The 18201-nt window shown below is 45.0% G+C and overlaps 1 protein-coding gene across 1 annotated transcript in view; it reads right to left on the reverse strand.

Moving 5' to 3' along the window:
- cacna1c (calcium channel, voltage-dependent, L type, alpha 1C subunit) overlaps nt 1-18201 on the reverse strand; it is an 880695-nt gene that overhangs the window by 86552 nt on the left and 775942 nt on the right. Inside the window, exon 40 of the mRNA XM_060902748.1 lies at nt 11180-11307. Coding sequence (XP_060758731.1) covers nt 11180-11307 — 128 coding nt within the window. The remainder of the gene's footprint in view (nt 1-11179; nt 11308-18201) is intronic.

The raw sequence follows: 18201 nt of genomic DNA on the forward strand, positions 1-18201 counted from the left end.
TAGTGTTGTCAAATCTGCTAAATGAAACTAGATGTCACTTCAAAACCAGACCCGATACAAGCTCAGTCATAACATTCATGCAAAATCCAGCTTAGCTTAGCACCTTATTGAACCCAGTTTAAATTTATTGATTGCAGTGTGCATGTATTGTAGCTAAGCTACACTGCCTGGCCAGGAAAAAAAAGTCACTATTGGATTTAAATAAGCACATGCATAAGAGCCTTTGATTGGATAATTACGGCAGTGATGAATGCTGGGAACAATTATTTTAACCATAACTGATGCAGTGAGTAGCTTCTCATTTCTTAAACAAACATGTTGGAAGACATATCCCATGCCCATGGAAAAGATGTTTCAGAAGGGTCAAATTATTGGCTTAAGGAGATTGGTGAAATGACTGGAATTGGGTTAAGAACTGTCCAACACATTATTCAAACCATGGAAGGATAGTGGTGAACCATCAATTTTGTGGAAAAAATGTGGTTGGAAAAAAATCCTGACTAACCATGATCACATATCACTGGTTCAACTTCAGTTGGTCAATGTGGCAGTGGGAGCATGGCCAAGTGTCGGTTTGTGAATGGAGGGCGGGGCCAAGGAGAGTTGCAAAGTCAATATACACCTGTGGTCGATTAATGTTGTGTGTGTGTGTTTGTTGCAGTGATGGTGGAGGACAGAAAAGAGTGAAGAGAAAGGAGCTCTCCTGACCAGAACACGTGTGTGTGTGTGTGTGTGTGTGTGTGTGTGTGTGTGTGTGAGTGGTAAGTGAGTGAATGAAGCTGAAAAGCAATGAAAATATAAGAAATAAAGTGTGTGAAAATCATCTACTGCCTGCCATGCTTCAATACTCCACCCACATCAGAGGCTTACTACAGTGGTGCCGAAACCCAGGAATACTGAAGGGAACCACACATGGAATCCTCCCCATTCAAGGACCTCATCCATGCCTTCGCTACTGCTCAACAGAACCAGCACCAAGCGCTGATCGCTCTCCAAAAGGAGCAAGAAGAACACTTCGAAGCCTTGATGCTGGCCCAGCAGGAAGGTTGCCAGGTGTTCCAGGACCTGCTCATGTCAGCGGGGTCCTCAACCGCCACCGCAGCAGACCCTCCCCACATAGCCCTCACAAAGATGGGGCCACACAACAATCCAGGAGCCTTTATTTCACTCTTTGAGCAAGCAGCCAAAGCATGGGGGTGGTCAGTTGAGCAGCGCATGGTGCACATACTTCTGCTACTGACTGGCGAGGTGTAGCTTGCTGCGCAGTAGCTCCCTGCTGACAGCTGGCCCATATACGCAGACCTGAAGTGAGCCATCCTGCAGTGTGTCAGCCGCTCCCCAGAACAATATAGCTAGAGTGCTTCAGGACGCTGACACTGGAGGAGGTTGTTCAGCCGTTTGCATTCGGCCAACAGCTCTGGAATGCCTGCTGGCGACGCTGAGGGAACCATTGACCTAGTGACACTGGAGCAGTTCATCGCATGGCTTCTGGAAGGAATGGTAGAGTGGGTCCAGTGTCATCCCCCGGTGTCACTAGATCAAGCTATCAAGTTGGACCATCTGGTGGCAGTTCCAACGGCAGGCAGACATATTGCCTCTTCTCTTTTTCTCTCTCCTTCTCCTTCCCTCCCTCTCTCCTCTTCCAATTCCCACCACGGAGGCAGGGGCCAGACCCCCTACCCCCAGCCGGCCTTCCAGACCCATGATGTCCTCCTGTCTTCCTCTCTTGTGTCTGTATCTTTCCCCCCCAGGTGAGTGATGCCCATAATACCGGTACAGAGGTGAAACCTGGGCCGGTATGCTGGTGCTGCGGGGAGCCCGGGAATCTCCAGGGTCAGTCTTCCATCATGGAGGTGGGAGCTGTGGTCCGGACCCTGATGCGCCAGAGACCGCCATAGATTGGGCTGGAGCACATCATATACCAATGAGTGTTCAAGGGGATACGTATCACATATTGGTGGATTCCAGCTGGAATAAGACCTCAATCCACCAAAGTCTGGTGCAACATGAGGCATTGGGGAGAGCACAAGTGGTGAAGGTTTTGTGTGTGCACGGAGATGTTCACAATTATCCATTAGTGTTCACGTTCTATTTCGGGGAGAAAAGCATAGCATAAAGGCAGCAGTTAATCTGCGTCTCACCCACCCGCTGATTCTGGGGACTGATTGGCCGGGGTTCAGAGGCTTAAAGGAGCACATAGTAGGGGGTGGGTCCTGCGATAATACGTCATGGGGGGATCCCGGTGTGGCATTAACTGGGGAACCTGTCACAGAGCCGCCTACATCAGCATCGTGTCAGGGCAATATGAGGAGTGAGGAGCAGCTCGCCCCTCCTCCTTCTCTTGGGGATTCCCTTGAGGATTTCCCATTAGAGCAGTCACGATACGAGACTCTGCATAATGTGTTTGACCACATGAGAGTAATTGATGGTCAATCTCTCCAGCCAACTACAACACCCTCCTTCCCATACAGTATTTCACTATTATTAAGGATAGGTTGTATCAAGTGATGCAGGACACTCAAACCAGTGAACAGTTAACCCAGTTGATAATCCCAAAGAGCTGTAGGGAATTCGTATTCCACGCGACTCACTTTAGTTCAATGGCCAGTCACTTAGGACAGGATAAAACACTAGCCTGAGTAATGGCCACAGTTCTATTGGCCAGGGATTCACAGGGATGTCCATTGTTGGTGTGCAGCATGCTGTGAATGCCAATTAGTAAATCCTATGGCCACTCCCAAAGCACTTTTGTACCCTCTCCCTCTAATCGAGACCCACTTCAAGAGAATTGGTATGGCTCTCGTTTGGCCATTAGATTGGTCAGCATGGGGATATAGCTTTATTTTAGTCCTAGTGGACTATACAATGTGATATCCAGAAGCAGTGCCTCTCCACAATATTTCAGCATGCAGTATTGCAGAGGCAATCTTTTGTGTTATCTCCCAGGTCGGGATTCCAAAAGGAATCCTGACTGACCAAGGCACTCTGTTTATGTCATGCAAACTGTGCGAACCCGTTATTGGGAATTAAATCTATCTGCCCCAGGGTCTATCACCCAGAAACAGATGGCTTAGTGGAACGATTTAATCAAACCCTTAAACATTTAATTCAGAAGTTTGTAAGTGAAGATGCACATCTCATCTCATCTCATTATCTCTAGCTGCTTTATCCTGTTCTACAGGGTCGCAGGCAAACTGGAGCCCATCCCAGCTGACTACGGGCGAAAGGCGGGGTACACCCTGGACAAGTCGCCAGGTCATCACAGGGCTGACACATAGACACAGACAACCATTCACACTCACACCTATGGTCAATTTAGAGTCACCAGTTAACCTAACCTGCATGTCTTTGGACTGTGGGGGAAACTGGAGCACCCGGAGGAAACCCATGCGGACACGGGGAGAACATGCAAACTCTGCACAGAAAGGTCCTCGCCGGCCACGGGGCTCGAACCCGGACCTTCTTGCTGTGAGGCTACAGTGCTAACCACTACACCACCGGAAGATGCACATAATTGGGATAAATGGCTAAAGCCCCTGTTATTCGTAGCATGAGAGATCCCGCAAGCCTCCACAGGATTTTCACTGTTTGAATTGTCATATGGGCATAAGCCTTGTGGTATTTTGGACGTGCTGCGGGAAAATTGGGAGGAGGGGCCTTCACCTAGTAAAAACAAAATTCAATACATCCTCAACCTGTGTGCAAAGCTCCACACCCTCATGCACTTAACCCAGGAGAATTTACAGCAGGCACAAGAACCTCAAGCCTGGTTGTATGACGGGGCGCGCACCTTAGGGAGTTCACCCCAGGAGAGAAAGTACTCATATTATTACCCACGTTGAGCTCCAAATTAGTCACCAAGTGGCAAGGGCCCTTCGAGGGCACATGGTGAATCAGGGATGCTGACTATGAAGTGAAGCGAACAGATAGGGGTGGGGCACTACAAATATACCACCTCAACCTGTTAAAACATTGGAATGAGAGGGTCCCTGTGGCATTGGCATTGGTAGTTCCAGAGAAGGCAAAACTGGGGCCGGAGGTAAAAACAAAAGTAACAACTCAAACTGCTCCAGTCCCTTGTGGGGACCACCTTTCACTGGCCCAACTCACAGAGGTTGCCAGGTTGCAAAAGGAATTTTCTGATGTGTTCTCACCACTTCCTGGCCACACCCACCTCATAGAACACCACAATGAAGTGCCCCCAGGAGTGGTGGTGCGTAGCTGCCCTTACCACTTACTTGAACACAAAAAAAGGTGGTTCGGGATGAACTCAAGGCCATGCTCAAAATGGGCATAATCGAGGAGTCACACAGTGACTGGAGCAGCCCGGTGGTCCTGGTTTCCAAGGCCAACAGGTCAGTCTGATTCTGTGTGGACTACAGAAAAGTCGATGCAGTGTCTAAATTTGATGCATAACCAATGCCTCACATTTATGAGTTGCTCGATTGGTTAGGTGCTGCTCACTTTTATTTGACACTGGATTTGACGAAGGGATATTGGCAGATCCCCTTGACTCCTCTATCCCAAGAGAAAATGGCCTTTTCCACACCGTTTGGATTACACCAGTTTGTCATGCTTCCTTCTGGGTTATTTGGGGCTCCTGTTATGTTCCAGTGGTTCATGGACATGATGCTCCACCCCCATGCCACCTACATGGCAGCCTACCTCAATGACATTATTTACAGCAACGATTGGCCACGGCACCTTGAAAACCTTAGGGCCATCCTAGAGTTGCTGAGGCATGCGGGTCTCATAGCTAACCCTATAAAGTGCACTATTGGGTGGGTGGAAATACAATATCTGGGTTTCCACTTGGGTCATGGGCAGGTGCATCCCCAAATTGACAAGACTGCAGTGATTGTGGCCTGCCCAAGGCTCAAGACCAAAAAGGGGGGTGAGACAGTTACTGGGGCTGGCTGGCTACTATCATAGGTTCATACCTAATTATTCGCACATCACCAGCCTGCTGGCTGAGCTCACTAAAAAGGGAGCACCAGATCCGGTCCAGTGGACAGAGCAGTGCCAACAGGCTTTCACTAAGGTAAAAGCTGCACTGTGTGGAGGGTCACTTCTACATTCCCTTGACTTCTCTCTCCCCTTTATTTTGTAGACAGACACATCAGACAGAGGGCTGGGGGCTGTTTTGTCCCAAAAGGTAGAGAGCGATGAACGTCTATCAGTCACAAGCTCTCCATGCATGAAAGTAAGTACAGCACCATCGAAAAGGAGTGCCTGGCCATCAAGTGGGCAGTCCTCACTCTCTAATACTACCTGCTGGAGCACCCTTTCACCCTCTGTTCAGACCATGTGCCCCTCCAGTGGCTCCACTGCATGAAGGATGCCAATGTGCGGATCACCCATTGATATCTCACCCTCCAACCATTTAAATTCAAGGTGGTCCACAGGCCAGGGGCACAGATGGTGGTGGCAGACTTCCGGTCCCTTCAGGTGGGGAAGTCCACTGCAGGCCGAATGGCTCCCTGGCCTGAGTCGTGCGATGGAGGTACATCACAGTGGGGGCGTGGCCAAGCCTTGGTTTGTGAATGGAGGGTGGGGCCAAGGAAGGTGCGTGGCAAAGTCAATACACCTGTTGTCGATTAATGTTGTTTGTGTGTGTGTGTGTGCGCGTTTGTTGCAGTGATGGTGGAGGATAGAAAAGGAGGGAGACAGCAAAGAGAAGGGAGCTCTTCAGACCAGAACGTGCGTGTGTGTGTGTGTGTGTGTGTGTGTGTGTGTGTGAGCAGTAAGTGAGTGAATGAAGCTGAAAAGCAATGAAAATATAAGAAATAAAGTGCTTGTGAACATCATCTCCTACCTGCCATGCTTCAGTACTCCACCCACATCTGGGACTTACTACAATCAGGTTGAGGCTCAGCAAGATTATGGGGCAATAAAATGAAGTCAGCTGATGACCTCAATGTACTGAATAGTCATTCACATAAATGGATTTATTTTCTTCCCTGATGACACAGGCATAAAATTAGACTGGTTCAGGAAGCACGGAGAATCATTTTCACACATGATTTGGCCACCACCGAGTCCCAATCTTAACCCCACTGGGAATCTTTGGGATGTGCTAGAGAAGACTTTACGTAGTGGTTCAAGTCTCCCATCCTCAACACAAGAGCTCAGTGAAAAAAATAATACAACTCTGCACTGAAATAAATGTTATGACATTGCATAAGTTTATTGAAACAATGCCATGGTGAATGCATGCTATAATCAAAGCTAAAGGCAGTCCAACCCAATATTAGAGTATGCAACTTTTTTTTTTTGGCAGGGCAGTATATATATTTTGAATTTCTAGACCGTATCAAGTAGAAAGGTGTTATAATAATGAGTTATAATAATGTTTCTTCATTCATTGCTGTTGATTGGCTAAGTACATGCTGCCAAACTTATGATATGCCCTTTCCAAACTATTTATGCATCATTTTAAATCAAATAGATAGAACCAGTTCAGTACATGGAGATTTGGGCTGGTTTGCACATTTCAAAACTGCTCATCTCTTGGTATTTTCATGCACAACAGTCACTACAATTTACACAGACTGGTGCAAAAAAAAATCAAATGAGTGGTAGTTCTGGTGATGTGAGAGGTCAGAGGGGTATGACGAGTTTAGTTTGAGCTGACAGAAAGGATATGGCAATGAAAGTATCCACTCTGAACAAGTGCTGAATAACACCCTGAACCTTGAGATGGATGAACTACAACAGCAAAAGACATTGCCATGTCTTTGGAAGATCATATCTGGTTCCACTCCTGTCAGCCAATAACAGAAATATGAGGCTACAGTAGGCACTGAGTCACTGAAACTGGACAGTTGGGAGATTAGAAAAATGTCATCTAGTCTTTTTGAAGTCTTCAACTGTCCAGTTTTAATGAGCCTGTGCCTACTGTACCTTCATTTTCCTGCTATTGGCTGACAGGAGTGAAGCCAGATATGATCTAAAGACATAGTGTTGGGCCACTATATTTCTGCAATTTTACTGGACTGAACTAGTGTTGTAGTCGAGTCACTAAACCTCAAGTCCAAGTCCAGTTTCGAGTCCCCTAGTGTTCAAGTCCGAGTCATAAAAGAAACTTTCGAGTGGAATCCGAGTCAAGTCCACTATTGATCCGAGTTGAATCCAAGTCCAATACTCCAACTGAACCATTTGACAGTGGCTGTTTCAAGGCCATTAACATTAGTTTGTTCCTGAACATGATGTATGAACAGGTGAATGTGCATTCTCTTTGTCAGGGATTGCAAAGTATTCTGTCAGTGATGGTTGGGAGATGGATATAAGTGCAGAAGATGTACTTATATTCGTCATTAATACAGTGGTGCTTGAAAATTTGTGAACCCTTTAGAGTTTTCTATATTTCTGCATAAATATGACCTAAAACGTCATCAGATTTTCACACAAGTCCTAAAAGTAGATAAAGAGAACCATGTTAAACAAATGAGATCAAAAATATTATACTTGCTCATTTATTTATTGAGGAAAACGATCCAATATTACGTATCTGTGAGTGGCAAAAGTATGTGAACCTTTGCTTTCAGTATCTGGTGTCACCCCCTTGTGCAGCAATAACTGCAACTAAACGTTTCCGGTAACTGTTGATCAGTCCTGCACACCGGCTTGGAGGAATTTTAGCCCATTCCTCCATACAGAACAGCTTCAACTCTGGGATGTTGGTGGGTTTCCTCACATGAACTGCTTGCTTCAGGTCCTTCCACAACATTTCGATTGGATTAAGGTCAGGACTTTGACTTGGCCATTCCAAAACATTAACTTTATTCTTCTTTAACCATTCTTTGGTAGAACAACTTGTGTGCTTAGGGTCATTGTCTTGCTGCATGACCCACCTTCTCTTGAGATTCAGTTCATGGACAGATGTCCTGACATTTTCCTTTAGAATTCACTGGTATAATTCAGAATTCATTGTTCCATCAATGATGGCAAGCGATCCTGGCCCACATGCAGCAAAACAGGCCCAAACCATGATACCACCACCATGTTTCACAGATGGGATAAGGTTCTTATGCTGAAATGCAGTGTTTTCCTTTCTCCAAACATGACACTTCTCATCTCATTATCTCTAGCCACTTTATCCTGTTCTACAGGGTCACAGGCAAGCTGGAGCCTATCCCAGCTGACTACAGGCGAAAGGCGGGGTACACCCTGGACAAGTCGCCAGGTCATCACAGGGCTGACACATAGACACAGACAACCATTCACACTCACATTCACACCTACGGTCAATTAGAGTCACCAGTTAACCTAACCTGCATGCCTTTGGACTGTGGGGGAAACCGGAGCACCCCCACGCGGACACGGGGAGAACATGCAAACTCCACACAGAAAGGCCCTTGCCAGCCCCGGGGCTCGAACCCAGGACCTTCTTGCTGTGAGGCGACAGCACTAACCACTACACCACCGTGCCGCCCTTGACGCTTTTCATTTAAACCAAAAAGTTCTATTTTGGTCTCATCCATCCACAAAACATTTTTCCAATAGCCTGTGATCCCGCCTTAGGACTTGGGGTGATCGTGCTTTTGTAGTGGTTGGCCCCAGGTTGTGGAATGACTTACCTGCTGAACTCAGGTTTGCTCCTTCTTTAAATGCTTTTAAGAGCCAATTAAAAACACACTTTTTTAGACAGGCTTTTGGCTAGGTTGTTTTTATCTGTTATTTGCTTTTCTTATTGTACAACTGGGCCCACTTTGTCTTTGAATTTGTTTTAATTTATACCTTTTTTATTAGGTTTGTTTTGCTTGCTATTGTTTACTGTTTATTTATATTATTTTTATTTCTTCCTTTCCTATTGTTTTTGGCTTTGATACATTGTAAAGCGCTTTGTGACTGTTTGTCTGTGAAAAGCGCCATACAAATACATTTTACTTACTTACTTACTTACTTGTTCTTTAGCAAACTGCAGACAAGCAGCAATGTTCTTTCTGGAGAGCAGTGGCTTTCTCCTTGCAACTCTGCCATGCACACCATTGTTGTTCAGTGTTGTCCTGATGGTGGATTCATGAACATTAACATTTGCCAATGTGTGAGAGGCCTTCAGTTGCTTAGAAGTTACCCTGGGGTCCTTTGTGACCTCGCTGACTATTACACGCCTTGCTCTTGGAGTGATCTTTACTGGTTGACCACTCCTGGGGAGGGTAACAATGGTCTTGAATTTCCTGCATTTGTACACAATCTGTCTGACTGTGGATTGGTGGAGTCCAAACTCTTTAGAGATGCTTTTGTAACCTTTTCCAGCTTGATGAGCATCAACAATGCTTCTTCTGAGGTCCTCAGAAATCTCCTTTGTTCATGCCATGATACGCTTCAACAAACATGTGTTGTGAAGATCAGACTTTGATAGATCCTGTTCTTGAAATAAAACAGGGTGCCCACTCACACCTGATTGTCATCCAATTGACTGAAAACCCCTGACTCTAATTTCACCTTCAAATTAACTACTAATCCTAGAGGTTCTCATACTTTTGCCACTCACAGATATGTAATATTGGATCATTTCCTCAATAAATAAATGACCAAGTATAATAGTTTGGTCTCATTTGTTTAACTGGGTTCTCTTTATCTACTTTTAGGACTTGTGTGAAAATCTGATGATGATTTAGGTCATATTTATGCAGAAATATAGAAAATTCTAAAGGGTTCACAAACTTTCAAGCACCACTGTACAAGTGAAGTCAGGTAAACAATCCAGAATATCAGGCAAAATTGTAAAATGGTGAAACAGGCAATAGGTCGAGTGAGGCACAAACAGGCTATCATAGACTAGGCAGAATCAAAGAGGAGAAACAGGAAATCAGGAAACCAAAAAAGGAAATAAGGCTTGGTAATGTATCAGCAACACAACTCAATACTTCACAAAGTAAGTGTGTTTTCACAGTTTTTATATAGGTGTGCTGATTGCGCCTTAATCCTGTGAAGGTGTGAGTCATTTACGGTGTGTGCGCGAGAGTCTGCTTGGCGTGCATGCTGTCCAGAGTGTGCTTGAGAGTCTATCTGATACACATGCCAAGGCGTGCAGGTGTGACACTATTGCACGAAATTAGTCCAAAAATTAATGTAGATATAAATATCTTATGCCAAATTATTATGGCATGTTACAAAAAATAAAGAAAAAAAATCAGAGTCCTCGTCTCCAGTTTACAAGTCTGAATGCAGTTAATGCACATGTCCGGGTCTGAGTGATCAATGCTGAAGTCCAAGTCAGGTCATGAGTCCTTAAAATTAGGGCACGAGTTGGACTTGAGTCCAAGTCCTGGACTCGAGTACTACAAGCCTGAACTGAACAGAAACAATTCTTCCAATAGATAGGTTTTATATACACTGCAACCCTGCTACAACAAACTCCTTGGGTGACATCCAAATAGGTCATGATACAGAAAAGTTTGTAATACTGAAATGGACCCACTTGTTACACCAAACACTCACGTTATATGGAAAATATTGGGCACATTCTCTTTATCACAAATTTCTATTACAGTTTACTGACTGAGTTAAAGGATTATGAACAGAAGCAATGATTTCTTCGTCTGTAATGGAAATTACAGAGGTTACCGGTGTATTGCTGTCAATATCCACTCACTGACTTGCTATGTCTTCTAAAACTTCACTATTCAGTTCATTTATGTGTTGCCAATCACCGACAATGTCATTTATGTTGCGCCGTGGTGCTGGGTGGGTATAAAAACACTGCCTGTGCACTTTAACTAGGTGTTATGTTTAGCAGTATCAGCAGTCATTTTGTCCTTTTATCAATCCTTCAATCACTGTTCTTGATCATTTTTAGTGATCAACACCAAAGCTAGGCAAGTTAAGCCTTTGCTTTATGGCCTTGACATGTATTGTTAACTGAGGACTTGCTTACTTATTGTTTGTCTCTAGTGGTAAGAGAAGCACATGGCTCAGTATGTCATGTAAGCAGGCAAATGATGGATATAATTGCAGGAAGAGTGTTTATTTGCAAACAGGCAGGCAAACAGTTCAAAAACATGAGACAAAGGCAGGGTTGTGAAGTGGGCAATGGTCAAGTGAGGCACACACAGAATGGTGGAGGCAAAGATGAAAGGTAGAGTCCAAATACACAACATTGTATGTATGTATGTATGTATGTATGTATGTACAGTATGCACAGTATAGGATATACTGTCAGTGTTTGGCCCACCTGCAGCGAGAGAGCTGTTTTTGGAGGCACTTTACCCACTAAGCCCTGCTCTTTCCGCTTTTTGAACTTCCTGAAGTATTCCTGGATGAGGAATGTGGCATAGAACTTTCCAACTGTCACCTCATCATCTGGAAACAGAGAACAGTATGAATTAAATATTGATAAGTTTGGTTACATTCTCAGTCAATTCAGAAAGAGGTATTTTATGACCATAAAAATGCTGGGGCTGTAGTTCTAATCTGTCCATTGAACAAGAAATAACATAGAATTCAATATAATCAGGAAAAAAGTCACTCTGAACAGTAATTTTACCACTCCAAATCAGAAAAATTTGGGATGGTATGTTGAAATTAAAACTGAAAACAATGATTTGCACTCAGAACACTACAACAGAACATTATTTGATGTTTTATCTCATGAATTTTATTGGTTTTTTTCCTTCGAAAGAAACATATTTCAATTTTGATTCCTGCAACACATTTCAAAAAAAAAAACTGGGACGGTAAAGAATTTCCCACTTTATAATGTTGCCATTCCTTCTCACAACACTTGAAATATATTTCGGGACTGAAGACACCAAGTGATGAAATGTACCAGGTGTTATTTTGTCCCATTCTTCCTCCAAACAGGTCTTGAGGGGTGCAACAGTACAGGGTCGTTGTTGTCATATATTTTTGTTTCATATTTGTCATATTCTGTGTTGCTCCAAAATATCAATGTACTTTTCTGTATTCATGCTACCATCATAGAAGTTAAGTTGCCTTTGCCAAGGGTACTAACACAACCCCATACGATGGGGACCCTGGCTTTTCTACTTGTTCCTGTTAACAGTCTGGATGGTCCTTGTTGAATTTGGTCTGGAACACATGGCATCCATTTCTTTTAAAAAGGACCTGGAATACTGATTCATCTGACCACAATACATGTTTACACTCTGTGATAGCCCATCCTATTCTGAGCCCAGAGAAGTCGACGGCGCTTGTGGACACAGTTAACATCAGGCTTCCTTTTTGCACAGTAAAAATTTACTGGCATTTGTGGCTGTAACTCCAAACTGTAGTGCTTGACAAAGTTTGCCTAAGTGAACCCGAGCCCATGTGGTTATATCAGCGATAGATGAACAGTGGCTATTGATGCAGTGCCATCTGAGGGATTGGAGATTATGGGTAATCGGCTTAGGCTTGCACCCTTGCCCTATATGCATTGAAATTCCTCCAGATTCCTTTCATGATATTATGCACCATAGAAGGTGAGTTATCCAAATCCCATCCATCCATGGTATTTTACCTATTCTGCATGTCTTTGACAAATTATCAAACACAATTATCTTGGATTCATACTGTCAAATGAAATACATGTCAAAGTAAAGTTAGAAATCATTGCTTTCTTTATTTATTCTCTCTCTCTTTCTCTTTCTCTCATATACAGGGCTGGACTGGGACAAAAAAATGGGCCGGGCATTTTTGACTTAGGCAGGCCAATATTAAAACTTTGACAGGCTCATAATTACTGGAGTACAAACGACTAGTAACCTGCCCACCCGGAGGAGGTTTGGCCAGGTATTGCAATGACCCCGTCTGTTAGTCTGTCTGCCTGTCCCCCTGCAGTGTGTGTGTGTGCCGTCTTTATGGGGTGCCAAACACACCGGTTGGACCTGGCGCTCTAAGACCTGGCGCCTCCTCTTAATCTGCTCTCTGTGAACAGTGAGCTGTCTTCCCCTAAGCAGACTGTTTATGTCAGCTTCTGAACAGTTTAAGAAATAAGCTTCAGCACAGGCTCTATGTGCCATGCTTTTTTCATGCTCTACAGCTCTCTGGTGGGCATGTCTCCAGTCTGACATCCCAGTTATGAATAGGCTGGAATCAGTAGTCTTGCGAAAAGCCAAGCATACAAAACAGAATAAAGCATGATGTTGATTACAGTATGTCAGCCACTTCCTGCTTGTGCCATCTTTGTTAGTGAACACCCTCTTTACAATTGCGTTTGTAGCATCTTGTTTGGGATGATGCATTAAAAATGCTTGCATCCTACCAGGCTCTGGTTGTGAAAAGTAATCTACTGTGTCTTCACTCTCTTCACCCTCACCTGCCACAAGAGCCTGGCTTGACTAGACAGGAAGAGAGGGATAGAATATTGCAATTTATAAACTACTCCATAAATAATTAATTGATTAAATAAATCGATTTGGAACAACCTAGAAAAACTGGGCAACAACCTTAACCATCAACACATACACTCCACTCTATTCAGTAATCTCTCAGTATTCAGCTACCCTTATGAAAAAACTGCAATGTATAACATGAAAACTGCCATTTTTCTGTAGTGCTGTAATATTCCCACGTCTAAAATATTGCATTATGCAGTGCATTATGCAGTGCAGTATTTTTGTAGTCCAATTTTTCCATGTGCAAAATATTGCTTTTACTGCAGAAGGCATGATAGTATACTGCAATACTACTGCAGAATAAAAACGGCAGATAGGCCAACTGCAGTACAACGCAGGGTGTTTTTCATAAGGGTACACATTTATTTTTTAATACGCCCTAATCATAAGATAAACGTCTCATACTTGTGTACATGACACCAAACAAGGTTACCAAAAAGAAAGGACTGGAGTTGGTTTCGGGCATGCTTGTACAGTAAAAACATGGTCCTCGTGACCTCGCCTGTTCTGGAACTCGCATGGTGGAGCAGAAACGAAAGCAAAGCACTATTTAATGCAACTGCTACGACATGTAAAAATAACAGTTGCTCATGATTCTCGTGTGATATAGAGCTAACGTTGCTTATTTCCATCACCTTAAAGTCCCTATTATCCTAAGTTAGTCCTAACGTTACTGCTTGCTTACCGGCTGCTGCTGTGCTACACTTCCCTCATTCTGTCCCTCGGCATTGGGTTCCCTTTCAAAAACCTCAAACTGGGATGATGTGGAGGCTACAGCAGTCCCTCCAGTGAACAGGTCTGCTATTTTTGAGCATTTTGCTGCGTCTGCTTCGAGCTGTTTAATTTTTTTCTCTCGCAGCCTCGCCGCACCACCTTTGCATTTTGGTTTCTCCATCCTTCCACAGGTAATCTATGAACCAGGCAAAATCTTGGCGGAGCTGATTCGGTGCAGGGAAGGGGCATGGGAGGGGTGGGGGCGCCAGAGCACCGCTGATTGGTTCAGTCCACTGAAAATAGACCAATAGGGCACCGCGACTCCATATTATGCGCCGGACCGCCGGTTTCAAAGTAAAACCTCATCTCATCTCATTATCTCTAGCCGCTTTATCCTTCTACAGGGTCGCAGGCAAGCTGGAGCCTATCCCAGCTGACTACGGGCGAAAGGCGGGGTACACCGTGGACAAGTCGCTAGGTCATTCAAAGTAAAATTATTATTATAATTATTATTTAATTAATATCTTGGACCGTCAGGCCACTTGGACCGTTAGGCCACCGGGATTTTGCCTGGTACGCCAGACGGCCTGTCCAGCCCTGCTCATATATATATATATATATATATATATATATATATATATATATATATATACACATACTGGGTGCGATTTGCTGGGGGGGATGGTGGGGATCATTCCCCCCTCTGGTTTTTATCTCTGCTGAAAAAAAAAATCCTCGGGGACAACCCCGTCAATAAAACAAACAAACCAAAAAAAAAGTTGACATGACAGGCATGTTGTGACACAGTTTTCTATGGTCTACATTGCACTCACTTTCAAAATGACCCGAAGTGGCAGCTTTGATGTTCACGAACATCCCCAGCAAATAGATACATTGTAGATAATAACAATATCCAGGCTGGACGACAATGGTGTGCTTGCTGCGGGTGCTGCGCTGTACCCCTTAAGGTGGCCGAAGGATGAAGGCGAGCGCATTCTGTTTGGGGAAGACAAACTTGTCAGAATTCAAAAAACCCTGGCAGTTGAGGTCTCTGACACCGCTCTGCTGCTGAAAGAATTTCGACAGTACAAGTTCAACGGAGTCCAAGGAGAAAATCTCTTCAACTTGCTTTCTGTTGTCTCCACGCTTCCCGTGTCAACAGCAGAGTGTGAACGTGGATTTAGCGCCATGAATCACATCCTTACTGATGAGCGCAACAGAATGAATGTATCCACACTGAACAGCCTTCTTTTCCTCGCTGTCAATGGGCCAGACGTGCGTTCCTTCCCTGCTGAGAAATTCGCAGAAATGTGGATTAAAGAAGGGCGAAACGCAGCGGATAGCGCACCGATGGGAAAGCAGAAAAGGCCACATGAACTGCGCGATCAGAGCAAACTGTTCATTTAGTATTCATGTATTTTAGTGATTTTCGAGTCACTGTCCATTTAATCCGGAGGGAGAGAAACATCACAGCAACGCAACAAGCAATGCGAACTTTGTTGTGTGTTAGTGTTCGTGTATTTAGTCAGAGAGATAGGAAGATGAATTTACTATCTCTGGTTTAGTGTTCGTTTTCATTTAGTGTTATTCATTTGATATCATCGGATGTTATTGAGCTGTTAGCCTATTGTTACCTTAATTTTGTGACGTTTCATGATTAAAAAAAAAATCCCCCCTTCTACTTTTTTGACAAATCGCACCCTATATATATATATATATATATATAAAATCTCCTTCTCACCCCCGGCGGGGGGGTGGTATCCATGTCATCCTCAAGCTCGGGTCCTCTACCAGAGGCCTGGGAGTCTGAGGGTTCTGCGCAGTATCTTCGATGTTCCTAGGACTGCGCTCTTCTGGACTGAGGCTTCAGATGTTGTTCCTGGGATTTGCTGGAGCCACTCTCCCAGTTTGGGGGTTACTGCCCCAAGTGCCCCCACTACCACGGGGACCACGCAACCCTTGACCTTCCACATCCGTTCCAGCTGCTCTTTCAACCCTTGATACTTCTCAAGTTTCTCATGTTCCTTCTTCCTGATGTTGGCGTCAGCTGGGATTGCCACATCTATCACCACCACCCTCTTCTGCTCTTTGTCCACCACCACTATGTCCGGTTGGTTAGCCAGGATCTGTTTGTCAGTCTGGAAGCTGAAGTCCCACAGAATCTTGGCCCTGTTGTTCTCAGCCACCTTCTGTGGTATGGCCCATTGGGACTTGGGTATTTCTATTCCATACTGGTTGCAGATGTTCCTGTATACTATCCCAGCCACTTGGTTGTGCCTCTCCATGTATGCTGATCCAGCTAGCATCTTACACCCTGCTACTATGTGCTGGACTGTTTCAGGGGCTTCTTTGCACAGTCTGCATCTTGGGTCTGATCTACTCTGGTAGATCCTGGCCTCTATGGCTCTTGTGCTTATGGCCTGTTCTTGTGCTGCCATGATTAGTGCCTCTGTGCTGTCTGTCAGTCCTGCATTATCCAGCCACTGGTAGGGTTTCTTGATATCAGCCACTTCCTCTATCTGACGGTGGTACATGCCATGTAGGGGTTTGTCTCTCCAGGTTGTCTGTTCCTCCTCCTCCTCTGCACTCTTATCAGGGTTCTGCTGCCTGAGACATTCACTTAGCAGTTCATCCTTTGGGGCCATCTTTCTGATGTATTCTCGGATTTTCGATGTTTCATCCTGGACCGTGGTCTTGACGCTCACTAGCCCTCGGCCTCCCTCTTTCCGCTTAGTGTATAGTCTCAGGGTGCTGGACTTGGGGTGGAACCCTCCATGCATGGTGAGGAGCTTTCTAGTCTTGATATCTGTGGCTTCTATCTCCTCCTTTGGCCAGTTTATGATACCAGCGGGGTATCTGATGACTGGTAGTGCATACATGTTGATGGCTCGGACCTTGTTTTTACCATTCAGCTGACTTTTTAGGACCTGCCTTACTCTCTGGAGGTATTTGGCTGTGGTTGACTTCCTTGTGGCCTCTTCATGGTTTCCATTAGCCTGTGGGATGCCAAGGTACTTGTAGCTGTCTTGGATATCACCTATGTTGCCCTCTGGTAGGTCAATCCCTTCAGTCCGGATCATCTTGCCTCTCTTTGAGACCATCCGGCCACACTTGTCCAATCCGAATGACATCCCTATGTCATCGCTGTAGATCCGGGTGGTGTGGATCAGCGAGTCTATTTCTCGCTCATTCCTGGCATACAGCTTGATGTCATCCATGTAGAGCAGGTGGCTGATTGTTGCCCCACTACGGAATCGGTACCCGTAGCCGCTCTTCGTGATGATCTGACTGAGGGGGTTCAGGCCTATGCAGAGCAGCAGTGGTGATAGCGCATCTCCTTGGTATATGCCGCACTTGATGTTGACTTGGGCAATGGGTTTTGAGTTGGCCTCTAGGGTTGTCTTCCACATTTCCATTGAGTTCTGTATGAAGGTCCTTAGGTTCCTGTTGATCTTATACAGTTCCAGACATTCCAGTATCCATGTGTGTGGCATTGAGTCATCGGCTTTCTTGTAGTCAATCCAGGCAGTGCACAGGTTGGTCTGTCTCTTCTTACAGTCTCGGGCGACTGTTCTGTCGGCCAGTAGCTGGTGCTTGGCTCCTCTGGTGTTACTGCCAATTCCTTTCTGTGCCTCGCTCATGTATTGAGCCACATGCTTACTCATTTTTGCCGCAATGATGCCTGACAGGGCCTTCCATGTTGTGCAGAGACAGGTAATTGGCCGGTAGTTGGATGGGATGGGTCCCTTCTGGGGGTCCTTCATGATTAGGACTGTCTTGCCTTGGGTTAGCCATTCTGGGTGGGTTCCATCCCTCAGCAGCTGGTTCATCTGTGCTGCTAGGCGTTCATGGAGTGCAGTTAGCTTCTTCAGCCAGTACGTATGGATCATATCGGGGCCTGGTGCTGTCCAGCTCTTCATCTTTGACACTCTTTCTTGGACGTCTGCCATTGAGATGGTTACTGGTTCTTGTTCTGGGAGGTTGCTGTGGTCAGCTCTTAGGTCCACTAACCATTGGGCATCGGTGTTGTGTGATGCCTTTCTTTCCCATATGTCTTTCCAGTATTTTTCCACCTCAGCTCTTGGTGGGTCTGACCGGTTGTTGTTCCCCTGCCATTGAGAGTACACCTTGGCTGGTTCAGTGG

Source organism: Neoarius graeffei, chromosome 21 (assembly GCF_027579695.1).
Source record: "Neoarius graeffei isolate fNeoGra1 chromosome 21, fNeoGra1.pri, whole genome shotgun sequence".
NCBI lineage: Eukaryota > Metazoa > Chordata > Actinopteri > Siluriformes > Ariidae > Neoarius > Neoarius graeffei.